This window comes from Leopardus geoffroyi, chromosome A3 (assembly GCF_018350155.1).
Source record: "Leopardus geoffroyi isolate Oge1 chromosome A3, O.geoffroyi_Oge1_pat1.0, whole genome shotgun sequence".
Lineage (NCBI taxonomy): Eukaryota > Metazoa > Chordata > Mammalia > Carnivora > Felidae > Leopardus > Leopardus geoffroyi.
This window is the reverse complement of record NC_059336.1, coordinates 108,774,413-108,787,674: the sequence shown is the minus strand read 5'-3', so window position 1 is coordinate 108,787,674 and position 13,262 is coordinate 108,774,413. Positions and strand designations below refer to the sequence as shown.

The following is a 13,262-nucleotide window of genomic DNA, read 5'->3' as shown; positions in this document are numbered from 1 at the left end:
GTCGTTTTTTAGTGACTCAAGAACATCACTGACTCCTGTCAATGGTGCACGAGCTGGGGGCTATTCTTCTAACTGAAGTTATAGATTTGCAGGGTTTGTCTATGATTTCCAACTTCTGGAGCTCCCTGGGAGGTAATGAGAAATTACAGTCATTCTCAAGATTGGATTTGCTCTATTCTCCTTTCTAGCAGTTCTGAAAGTGCCAAAGGCAGATCCAAATTGGATGTGTCACTTTATCTGAACTATGAAAAAACTTCTCCCAGGAGAGGCAGCGGTAACCTGGTTTCCCCTCTTACCTAAAAAGGCTTTGGTGACTGATGATCTATTTCACAAGGTACTACTAACTCAGTCACGTGATCCAGCTCTTGTGAGGCCCGCTGCTGTCTCTGCCTCAGCAGGAGGAATACTTCCTGAGGACTAGCTGAAGTTGGCCACGTTGATAGACCCCTCTGCTAATTAGGGTCATCCCTAGGGCTGGAGGGAGCTCTCTCTGGGGCTCAGGCTCTTTCCTTCACAGCTCTCCCAGGAGCCTCTCTTGCCCTTCCCATTTTCCCAGGCAGGACCAACCTGGTGAGAATACAGCGACAGTCACTTCATCTTCCTTTCAAGTACGCATTTGCCTTGCACTGGGGCCACACTGTTCTCTCCATCTCTTGCAGAGTGTCTCAGAGAGGCTCTGAACTTCAACTCAGATGAATCCAGGGAGAGAGCCTGTTTGAAAGGTTGAAATTAAAGTGAGTCAAACTGGGATAAGAAAAGAGAGAGGGCGCATTTTCCTAACCAGACCCATACTATAAAGCATTCAGGTTCATGAAATTGGGTTCTGGCACATTTATGTATGCCAGTCAATAAAATGAGTCAGAAGAGCCCCTGGAAATAACAGGGTCGGAAACTCTTGGTACGTTTTGATGTCTTAAATGACATGATAAGTTAAATTTTAATTTTAATTTTAAAATAGTTATCTCTAACCACTGGGTTGTTGTGTGTGCGTGATAGCATGCTGGTGTTCTTTGTTTTCTGATTGATGTTGACACATGGCAGCTCAACCAAATAACTATCCTGACTGATATTAGGGTAAACAGACAACTTAATGCCCCATGGAGCGGAAGTGGAAGGATCTCTGTTGTTCCATATTCTGATGTAAAGAACCTCTGTGTGCTCTTGATCTATGGAATCGCCCACTCTTTACCCTCTTCTCACTGGCTTTGGGTGCTCTGAGGTTGCTGGCAATGGTGAGCTTCAGTTATAATTCCTTTTGGTGTGGGACCATTCGTCAGGAGATCCTGCTCTATCCTGGTTCCAATGGTGGGCACAGGGGATACATCCTGCCACTAAAACTTTGCTTGATGGGTTTTCCCCCTAACAAAAATTACCTCCAGGCAATTACCTTGTTCTATGTAACAGTAATTCTTTTTTGCTTATGTGAAGCATGTGTGGGAAAAAGCATGCTTCTCTTGTGGTACTGGATGAGAATTCAGTTCATTTCCATGCATATTTGTTGATGATGTGCCCAAAATGGCACAAGGAGCTGGGGATACAAAGATGAATAAGACCACCACTCTGCTCCCAGGTTGCTCACAGTCTGGTGAGGAGACTAGCGCTCACGCAGTTAACCAAGGATGTGATGATGGCCTTATGACCTGGTCAGTGGCAGGGCTGACCTTTTTCTAGCAACACCTATATTTGGGAAAAAGTTAATTAAGAGGCTGACTTGAGGACCAAAGACCATTTTCAAAATAAGACTGCTTATTTTTTTTCTTGTTCAGCTAATTTTTTAAAATTTTATTTTATTTTTAAAAATTTATATCCAAATTAGCATATAGTGCAACAGTGATTTCAGGAGTAGATTCCTTAGTACCCCTTACCCATTTAGCCCCTCCCCCCTTCCACAATCCCTCCAGTAACCCTTTGTTCTCCATATTTAAGAGTCTCTTATGTTTGGTTCCCCCTCCCTGTTTTTTTTTTTTTTAATTTTTTTTTCAACGTTTTTTTATTTATTTATTTTTGGGACAGAGAGAGACAGAACATGAACGGGGTAGGGGCAGAGAGAGAGGGAGACACAGAATCGGAAACAGGCTCCAGGCTCTGAGCCATCAGCCCAGAGCCTGACGCGGGGCTCGAACTCACGGAGTGCGAGATCGTGACCTGGCTGAAGTCGGACGCTTAACCGACTGCGCCACCCAGGCGCCCCACCCCCTCCCTGTTTTTATGTTACTTTTGCTTCCCTTCCCTTGTGTTCATCTGTTCTGTGAATAAGACTGCTTATTTTGAGGGATGTGGTGGCCCTATATTTTAATTCTTTAATTTATTGCCTTTGCCACCATAAGTTGCTATGTATTCAAGAATGATTTGATGATGATTGTATATATTTTTGGAAGCAGGTATAAAAATTACATTATCATTGAGTTATCCTCATTATAAACACTTGCATCTGTGCCCAGGTATTGTGAAATTTGTTTCATCTCCTTACCATTTTGCTTCTAAGGGTCACACTGTGCTCTCTTTCCTTCCTTGCATTATGTTGATTAATGAACTGTATCAATAGATTTGTAAGCATCCAGCCATTTTTACACTCTAGAACGAACTCATGGTATTGTAATTTTGCTTTCAGACATTTTATTTAGAATATTTGTATTTTATTTATTTAGGCTATCCTAGAGTAGCTTTGGTATCAGAATCTCATGGGATGGATTTCGTGCTTTACATATATCCTATTCTCTGATACAGATTAAATAATACAGTCACTGTTATTACAGAAACTTCTTGTGATATTATCCTAGATTATTTCTTATTTGAAGCATAGACATTCGACACCCCTCTTTCAATTATCTTCTCTAAACAGGTGTTGTGGTTGACATTACAATTTTTAAATTATTTTATTTTATTTTAGAGACAGAGCACACAAGCAGGGAAGTGGGACAGAGGGAGACAGACAGAGAGAGACAGAGAGAATGCTAAGCAGGCTCCATACTCAGAGTGGAGCCTAATGTGGGGCTTGATCCCACAATCCTGGGATCATGACCTGAGTTGGAATCAAGAGTCAGACGCTCAACTGACTGAGCCACCCAGGCGCCCCAAAAACAGAATTTTTAAAATAATATTTCATAGCCTCTGAATTGGTGGTTATAGCCCTCTTCTTTGTCCTATTTTGTATTCTTTCTTTTTCTCTCAATCTCCCTCTGTCTCATCAGACTTGCCGGAACTTTTCTCCTTTTACCAATCCATTTAACCTGTTTGTTCAAACAGTTCGCAGAGCCCATATAGGAAGTAAGACATTTGTTTTAAAGTTTATTTAATTTTGAGAGAGAGAGAGCATGAGCAGGGGAGGGACAGAGAGAGAGAGAGAGAGAGAGAGAGAGAGAGAACCCCAAGCATGCTCCACACCGTCGACGCAGAGCCTGATGAGGGGCTCGATCCCATAAACCTTGAGATCATTACCTGAAGCAAAATCAAGAGTCAGATACTTAACTGACTGAGCCACCCAGGCACCCCAAGAATACATCTTTAATGACAGTAAAAGTGGTTCCTTCTATTATAGTGTTTTGGAATCCTGTGTCATGAAGTGGCTTATTTAAAGATCTAGGCTAATAGAATAGTGGTCCTACTTGGAGCTACTTCTTGTGTAACTTTGAGTAAATACTTAATTGTTCAGAGCTTCAGTTTCTTTTGGTCCTGGGTGGTAACAGTGCCCTGCACAGCACTGTTGCAATGATCAAGTGATACAATGTAGGAGAACCTGAAAACTGTGACATATGTACAAACAAGGTCATGAAATATGCCATTTCATAAAACCTATGTCACTTCTAAGCTATAGAAAAAAACCAAACAACGACTTCCATAATTTTTTTCAAGCATTCTTCTACATCACAAAGATTTTAGAGATTTTCTTCTCTGAAAACATTTGCAGAATTTGTCCTGATGAATTACTTTAGTTTCAGGGGAAAATATTTCCTCATCACCCTCCTCCCAACATAAAAAGTTCTCATTCTACTAAATTAGAAATGTGCACTAAAGACCCATTCAATAAAGGACACTGAAATGGAAATTAGCTCAAGTCTGCTTTCAATTAATTTCAATTCCCCAAAGTGCCAAACTTTCCTTTTCTGTCACAGCAGTAATTGGAAAGTAATAGACAGTCCTAAGTTTTTGTGGTCTTATGCGTGTATGTGTGTGTGCGGTATACATTCTAGGTCAGTCTGGGGGAGGGTCAGGAGATTTTACTCAGTATTCTTTAGGCTTATAGTAACTTTACTAATATTATAAACTTTATTAATTTCATAAAATCTGGCTATAACTTCTTAGATTAATTCCTATTTCTCTATTGCAATAATTTTAGAGCCTTTGTTTTTAAGCAGCAGAAACCAATTTTACTTTATTTTTAATTTTTTTACGTTCATTCATTCTTGAAAGGCAGAGCATGAGTGGGGGTGGGGCAGAGAGAGAGAGAGGAAGACACACAATCCGAAGCAGGCTCCAGGCTCTGAGCTGTCAGCACAGAGCCCGACGTGGAGCTTGAACCACAAACCGTGAGATCATGCATGACCTGAGCCGAAGTCAGACGCTCAACCGACTGAGCCACCCAGGTGCCCCTAGCAGAAACCAATTTTAAAAGGAAATGCTTCCCCATAAAATGCAGTTTGTTTTCAGGCAAGGACAAAGAGACTCTAGTTGAAGGGGATGGAGAGAGGGGCCCGGGACTCCACGAGCTTGGTGGCTTTGTTTCTGTTCCCAAGGCAGGTTTGAAAAAGCCCAAGGGCTTTGAAGAGTGCAGACTGAAAACCATTGCTCTATATAATGATCAGGCAAGGTTTAGTAACTAACAGGCTTTTCCTAAAAACATTTTTCAAGGGTCTGCCAAGGCCCACACAGGTGTTTTTAAAGGCTAGCACTGTAGAGATGGAAAGACAGAAGGAAGACTGGGGAGGAGTAGAAGCCATATGAACTTGGTGAGAGGAATGTGGCAGCATTTGATGGTTATTCAAAGGTAGGAAGTGATTCCAGGGCAATGAAGGAGAGAGCAGAGAACAGGCTCAGAGAGTGAGGGATTCCCACAGAAAATGAGGAAAAGACTATAAGTAAGATCTCAAAGGGAATCTCAGAATGTAGTAAGTCTTTTCCTAGAAAAAGTCATACTACTTTTCCATGTAATCTTGTTGTTATCCTCCCTTTTAAGATGTGCCTTTCGATATATGTTAGTCATTAATATGACCATAGTGTTGGAACTAGTAATTCTCTTCTGGAAACCTTGCCTAAGGAAAAACAATGTCTTAAATATGGAAAGAAAAAAACTATATTCCTTTTAATATTCATTTGTTATAGTGAAAACCAAAAAACTCTCCTAATGTTCAATAATTTGGGGGAACAAAAGAAAACAATAACACATTTCCTTAAACAACTATCTTTCAGTAACTAAATATAATGGTTGTGTAACTATTTGGAGAAAGCTGCAAGTAATAAAAGTACCAGTTCTGAAATCACAGAGACCTAAGTCACAATCCTGGTTCCCTCTGCCATTTTTTAACTATGATCCTGGCTATAATATTACCTCCTTTTTCCAAGTCTCAATGTTCTCATCTATAAAATGAGGATAATAATACATGTTCAACAGGACCAATATGAGGATTCAATTAAATGTGACAGTATAAATAAATATGAAGCATAGTGATTGGCACATAGCAGGTGTTCAATAAATGTTATTTCTCTCTCCACCATTCTTTATATAGCACATGGAAGATGCTTATGCTCTATCAACAGATTGGTTGACAAACGTAAGGAAATACATGGTTTCCTAGGAAAACATAAATTACAAAATTAAGCAGAAAAACTGAATAGATCAATTACCTTTGAGCAAGATCTGTCTACCTTTTTAAAAAAGGCACCAGGTCCAAGCGGTTTCATAGCTATACTCTATTATCTTTTAAACACCAGATAATTCCAACTTAAGTGAAAAATTTCTAAATTATAGGAAAAGATTGAAAACTCTCTAATTCATTTTAAGAAGCTAGCGTAACCTGAATGCCAAAAAAGAATAAAAGACAAAAAACAATAAACCTCCCACAGATCAAAATCATTTATGAATATAGATACAAAATGCCTAAATATTAACAAATAGAGTTCAGTGTACCAAAAGAGGTGTACTTACAGCCAAGCAAATATTATAGGAATGCAAGGATGATTCAACATCAGGGAATCAGTGTAATGCATTAAAATAATAAAGGAGAAAAAAGCAATTCTATCAATAGCTCTTGAGAGGACTAATAAAATATAGTATCATTCCTAATAAGAAATTTTAGTAAAATAGAACTAAAAGGAAATTACTTAAGTATGATAGAGATGATTTACCAAATAAGAAGTATCATTCTAAATGACTTTAAAGACATTTACATTAAAATCAGAAAATGGATAATGATGTCCACTATCACCATTATTAGTAAACATTACTCTGGAAGCTCTAACAAATACAATAAGATAGGACAATGAAATAACCAGTATAAATATTTGAAAATAAGGATAAAAATCACCTAGAAAGGGAGCACCTGGCTGCTTCAGTTGGAAGAGCATTTGACTCTTGATCTTGGAGTCGTGGGTTTAAGTCCCACATTGGGTATAGAGATTACTAAAAAAACAAACAAACAGGGGCGCCTGGGTGGCGCAGTCGGTTAAGCGTCCGACTTCAGCCAGGTCACGATCTCGCACTCCGTGAGTTCGAGCCCCGCGTCAGGCTCTGGGCTGATGGCTCAGAGCCTGGAGCCTGTTTCCGATTCTGTGTTTCCCTCTCTCTCTGCCCCTCCCCCGTTCATGCTCTGTCTCTCTCTGTCCCAAAAATAAATAAACGTTGAAAAAAAAAAATTAAAAAACAAACAAACAAACAAACTTAAAAAAATCTAGAAAGCTGAATAAATACTCATTTAAAAATCTTCCATAATTAATAAAGGAATTTACTAAGGTGGCTAAATGTAAAATAAACATGCAAAGAAATAGAGAATACAAAAACCAGCTAGAAGTAGAAGTGAAAAAATACCATTTAAAATAGCAATAAAAAATACTTAAGAATGAATTTCACAGGAACAGTACAGGATCTTTAAGAAGAAAACAATAAAATCTGATTGAAAGACCTAAAACAAGATCCAGTCAAATGGAAAGAATATACATGTTCAAGGATGACAAGATCTGATGTAAGAAAATATCAGTTCTCCCAAATTAATATATAAATCTAATGCATTTCCAACGAGAATTTAAATTTTTTTGTAATGGGTAAAATGACTTTGAAGTTCATTTATTCACATGGAAAAATAAATGTCAGGTAAAGCAAATTATAAAAAAAAATAATAGTTGACTTGCCTTACCAAATATGTTTAAAACACAGAAGAACAGCCATAGTTTGTGGTTTGGGAACAGAAATAGATCAGAATAGGATAGAGGACGTATAAAAGATCTCTGCGTGACAAAAGTAATATTCAATTCCATGAAAGAAAAGGATGGCTTATGTAATGGCTGGTGCCAATACAAGTGACCATCCATCTGGAAAATAAAGAAATTAACACTCCCTTGCACCATATATTATAATAACAAGTTCCAAATGAATGAAACACTTAAAAATAATGAAAGCCTGAGAAGAAAATTTAGGGAAACATACATATAAAATCTTGGGGCTGCATAGAGCTTTTTAAAAAAATTTTTAAAAAATGTTTATTTATTTTGAAAGAGAGATAGAGAGCAAGCAGGGGAGGGGCAGAGAGAGGGAGATAGAATCCCAAGGAGGCTCTGCACTGTTAGTGCAGAGCCTGAAACATGGCTCAAACCCACAAACTGTGAGATCATTACCTGAGCTGAAATCAAGAGTCAGATGCTTAACTGACTAAGTCATCCAGGAGTCGTAGGATACAGAGAACTTTTAAAGCAGCTCAAGAAATCAAGAAGTAAATTAGGAAAAAGTTCTATTTGACTTCATAAATTCAAACATGTTTTAATAGCAAAAGTGACTGCAAAGTCAAAAGACAAAAAAGACAGTTGGGAAAAATAACTAAAATTCACATGACAAATAAAAATCTAATCTCTAGAATATAAAAACTCTTACTAATTGATAAGGAAAAGACAGATGACTCAATGGGAAAATATGCAAAGCAGAGGAACAGGTAATCCCCAAACAGCAAATCTAAATGTACAGGAAGGACACGTAGAGGTGCTCGGTAACTCTAGCAATCAGCGAAAGTAACAATGAAATATCCCTTGTCACACTCATCTGACTGGCAAGAACTAAAAAGTGTTAACATCTACTATTGGCCGGGATGGGATGCAGGAGAAAAGGTACTCACACAGTTTTCCTGGGGGATATGGGAACAATTACAGCCTTTTTGTAAAGCAGCCTAGTCATATCGATTAAAATCCCACATAATTAAAAGCATGAATATGTAAGGCTCTATGTACGAAGCTGTTTGTTGTGGCATTGTTTGCAGTGGCAAAATAATGGAAATAGAGGGAATGTACATCAATACAGAAATGATTAACATAGGTCATTCACACCTCAGGTATTGTGCAGCCATGAAAAATAATTTATTAGCTCTACACCCATTAACTTGGAAAGACTGCCATGAGAGAAATAAGATGCAGGGAGGTGTAGTGGGATACTACCATGACATGTATGTTCTGTATATATGTTTGTACATGGTGATATGAAAATGGAGAGAAGAGTGGAAGAACACCAGCAGATTGTTAACACCAACTGGGACTGGGGAGGAATGCTGCCACTCTCTGCTAAAGTGACCACAACAACAAAAAAAAAAACCATGAGTAACAATGATCCAGTTAAAAAAATTTTTTTTTAAATTAATTTATTTTGAGAGACAGAGAGAAGAGAGGAGGAGCAGAGACAGAGAAGGAGAAAGAGAGTCCCAGGCAGGCTCTGTGCTGTCAGTGCTGAGCCGACGCGGGGCTTGAACTCATGAACGGGGAGATCATGACCTGAGCTGAAACTGAGTCGGATGCTTAACCGACTGAGCCACCCAGGTCCCCCAACAATGATCCAGTTTTTAAAAAAGAAAGTAAAATGCTCGTGCTATAATGCAGGTGAAATAGTAGATACAAGTAGGTCCATGAACAATCATGTAAAACATTCAAGAGAAAGAAAGATGGGCAGGCAATACAACTAAATGATCATAATCATTTACTTAAGTGAATGATTACTTAAGTGAAGGCATTAGAGTTGTTTTTTCTATGTTTTCCAAATTTTCTCTAATGTAGTTTTGTTATTTTTGTAATTAAATAAATAAAATAAAAATTCTTATTTACCCTATATTAACCACACTCTTTTGGTTATGTCTTGAAATCCATGACCATGTGTACATATGTGAGCTTGATGATGTCCTAACTCTGAAAATGTGTAAATTTACTTTATATCTATGATATATGAATGGTATTTTTGGTTTGTTTTCAATGACTTGTAAATTAGATAACTAAATCCCTAGGAAGTAATTAGCCATAAAAACATGGCTTTACATATTTCAAGCTTTTTTTCCCTCTAAACAGTTACAGAAATCACTTCTAAAAGTCATTTTCAAAGCTGTGTGGCTTTGGGCAGGTCATTTCTCTTCCACTCTCCAGACCTCAGTTGCTTCACCTATAAATGATGAAGCTGGATGAAAAATTTTCTCAGGGCCTTTGGCTCTAACATTTCATGATTTAATTTACATACATCATAGAATGCATTAGTTGTCAAACAAAGGAACAGCTGCTAAGGAGAAGAAAGTTTTCATCTCAGTAACACTCACATCAGCTGTAAAAGACATTCAGATAACTAGAGAAGATGCTCTACCCTGACATAATGTTCACGCTCGTGTGAAAAGGGTGTAAGATCCCAAAAATATATAGCCTTGATTTTCTTGATATCCCTCATTTATAAATTACTATATGTTGATCAATCATTGGAAAGGATTAAAGTTCTAGATGGCCAAAAAGAGGTCCAACATCCACAACACTGACATTTAATTGCATTTTGAACCCACAGCTATGTGTCCAATGGTCGCTACAACCAGGCCACATTCGATAAGCACCTCCAGTGTGTAGTCTGCCAGATGCTGAAAGTGGGAACAAGGTCATCCAGGAACTTACTGTGTGATGTATTGGCCTTCATACTTGCTCAAGTCTTTTTGTTCTTTAAAAAAATTTTTTTAATGTTTATTTTTGAGAGAGAGAGAGAGAGAAAGAGAGAGGCAGAGCACGAGCAGGGGAGGGGCAGAGAGAGGAGACACAGGATATGAAGCAGGCTCCAGGCTCTGAGTTGTCAGCACAGAGCCTGATGTGGGGCTAGAACCCATGAACTGTGAGATCATGACCTGAGCCGAAGTCAGACGCTTAACTGACTGAACCACCCAGGCACCCCATCAAGTTGTTTTTTTCTTAAGATGATTTCCCTGAACTATATAACCTGTTAATAAAATCAGTGGGTCTAAAGTAATTGATATGATCCAAAAAAGAATATATTAAAAACTATACATTAAATTTTTTTAATTTTTTAAACTTTATTTTTTAAATTTTTATTTGAGAGAGATAGAGTGAGCAGGGGAGGGGCAGAGAGAAGGAGACAGAATCCCAAGCAGGCTCCACAATGTCAGCACAGAGCCTGACATGGGTCTTGAATCCACAAACTGTGAGATCATGACCTGAGCATAAATCAAGTGTTGGATGCTTATCTGACTGAGCCACCTAGGTGCCCCTAGATAATTTTCCAAAGATTTTTTTAAATGTTTTATTTATTTTTGACAGAGAGAGAGACAGAGCATGAATGGGGGAGGGGCAGAGAGAGAGGGAGACACAGAATCTGAAGCAGGCTCCAGGCTCTGAGCTGTCAGCACAGAGCCCGACACGGGGCTCGAACTCACAGACTATGAGATCATGACCTGAGCTGAAGTCAGACGCTCAACCGACTGAGCCACCCAGGCACCCCAGTTAACTTTACCTTTTAAACTAGCTATTAACTTAGTATCTTCACTCTTCTGAAATTACATAAACCTCAAGTTGCCTCTAATAGCTGTGTTCATTCCAATCATTTTAAGTTAGCACATAAAGTAAGTCCAGTTACTTCACCAGTTCTGCCTGCTAACCCTTCCTGTTGATTTCAATGGGCAGGTCCAGAGAAGAAGGGGTGGCCTGATCCAGGGACAATGAAGATGGAATGCTGAAGAGTAAGGTGGAGGAAAGAAGCAACAGGCACCATGGAAAAGACCAAAACAAAGCAAGGTTAGATTTTTTCCAATGTCTTGCTTTAGATCTCAGAATTTAAGAAATGTAGGTTTCAGTCTTCTTTTGCCATTGTATCAAAACATGAGAATAAGTTGCCTTGACTATTCTCATTTCCTTATTATATAATGACCACAAAGAGCACAGACTTGGTGCTGGAAAAGCAGGAAATGCTGTATCTATAATTTGGTGTTATCTTATTTTTCTTAGCAATAACTTTGGGACTTGCTTCAGAGCAACCTGCTGAATAAGGCCAGGATACAGATTCAACTAATAAACATCCAACACCTTCTAGGTTAGCCTAGAAACATAAGTGCTCTCTCTTTTCATCTTTACATATAGAATCAACCATACAGAAGTAGTTTCTGTCATCCTCTCCAATTTACAGATAAGGAAACAGTCATAGAGATGTCAGGCTACAATCACAAAGTGTCAAAGTTTGATCTGGGAGCCTGGACTTGGTTCCCATGTTCTGGTTCTTGCCATGGTACCAGGCTGTTGGGACATAGTATAAAATGGGCTAAGTAATCTTTACTCAGACTTGTGTGGGGAGTTGTGGTGATCTTAAACCATCTAGATTTTATAGGAACAGCCTTCTGTCTGTGTAAGCTCTGGGCTGAGGTTATGTATTATTTATTATTTATATTTATTTAGAGGTTGGCTCCTCTAAGGAAGGGTTTTCTGTACCACCATATCTTAAGTGAACAATATATACATCCACACAACCAAATATTCGCAACCATGGCTTAAAAAATTTTTTTTTAACATTTATTTATTTTTGAGACAGGGAGAGACACCATGAACGGGGGAGGGTCAGCGAGAGAGGGAGACACAGAATCTGAAACAGGCTCCAGGCTCTGAGCTGTCAGCACAGAGCCTGACGCGGGGCTCGAACTCACGGACCGAGAGATCATGACCTGAGCCGAAGTCGGATGCTTAACCGACTGAGCCACTCAGGCGCCCCAACCATGGCTTTAATCTATAAACTGCAGAGTGACACAATGGAGATATAGCTAAATGGATGAGCAATGAGCTGCATGTTTTACTTGGATTGTCCTTCTTCATGGCCAACCAGTGTGGTTCTGGAAGGTACACTGTAAGCCGACCTTTTTTCTCCCTAATTTGTAAGTGGTTTTTACAACCTGCTATTTCCTTTGTATTTGCCCTGTGTTTCTCAGTCTTTAGTGTTGCCAATACTATTTTCTTTCTGCCTGCATCCTTCCCAGAATCTTTCCTTTGACAATTCCCTTCTACCAACCCTCTTGCCCAGGAAGACAGTAAGATTGCCTTAGGTGATCTGGGCAGTGACAGCAGGGGAGAGCTCAGAAGTTTGGCAAGGACATTGTACGCAGGCCTCCTGAGAACAACACAGTGACAACTAGACAGGTGCTGGGACAGCCTTCCTAATTGTAGAATACCCTCTCAAGTAAACTTCCACCAGCCCAAGGACAGGAGGGAAACCTTCATGGGCATTCCCTTCTGGCTGATTAATGAGCATTCATCATTCAGTTTGGTTGCAAAACTTGCCCACTGTGGTAGGACATTTTTGTTTTGTGTTGTTGTTGTTTTACTACAAGAAAGAGTTATATCAGATAGATACAGTTTGGTCATTAGGATGTGAATCTAGAAACCACCTACACCAGCTTATGTTTTGTTCTTGTATCATTGGTTTCTTGTCATGCAGCCATAGATTTAAGATCCTAGAAGTCCCCTTATTCCCTACGTGTGTGTGAAGGGGATAGGGACAGAATGAGTCATGTCCATTGAACAAAGCTCTTTCTTCCCACAGGAGAGAATGAACATATACCGATGAATAATCCTTCCACACAGATTTACCAGGTAAAGACAACTTAGATTGTTTTGAACACTCCTATATGTAATAGTGATGACTGTCATTTATGTATAAAGTTTTCCAGCACTCAACAATTGCTTCCACATTTGTCATTGGTGTTTGTTTACTTAACAAGACTGAGGTAGGCGGGGCAGAGAGCACCATTCACATTGTACTTTTGAGCAAACTGATTTTT

General features: G+C 39.0%; 1 protein-coding gene across 7 annotated transcripts in view; it reads left to right on the top strand.

The window, feature by feature from the left end:
* ARHGEF33 (Rho guanine nucleotide exchange factor 33) overlaps positions 1 to 13,262 on the top strand; it is a 74,514-nt gene that overhangs the window by 15,366 nt on the left and 45,886 nt on the right. For all 7 annotated transcript variants that reach the window (XM_045447068.1, XM_045447070.1, XM_045447073.1 and 4 more), the window contains 2 exons: positions 11,125 to 11,235; positions 13,025 to 13,074. In XM_045447068.1, coding sequence (XP_045303024.1) covers positions 11,211 to 11,235; positions 13,025 to 13,074 — 75 coding nt within the window. In that variant the 5' untranslated portion in view covers positions 11,125 to 11,210. The remainder of the gene's footprint in view (positions 1 to 11,124; positions 11,236 to 13,024; positions 13,075 to 13,262) is intronic.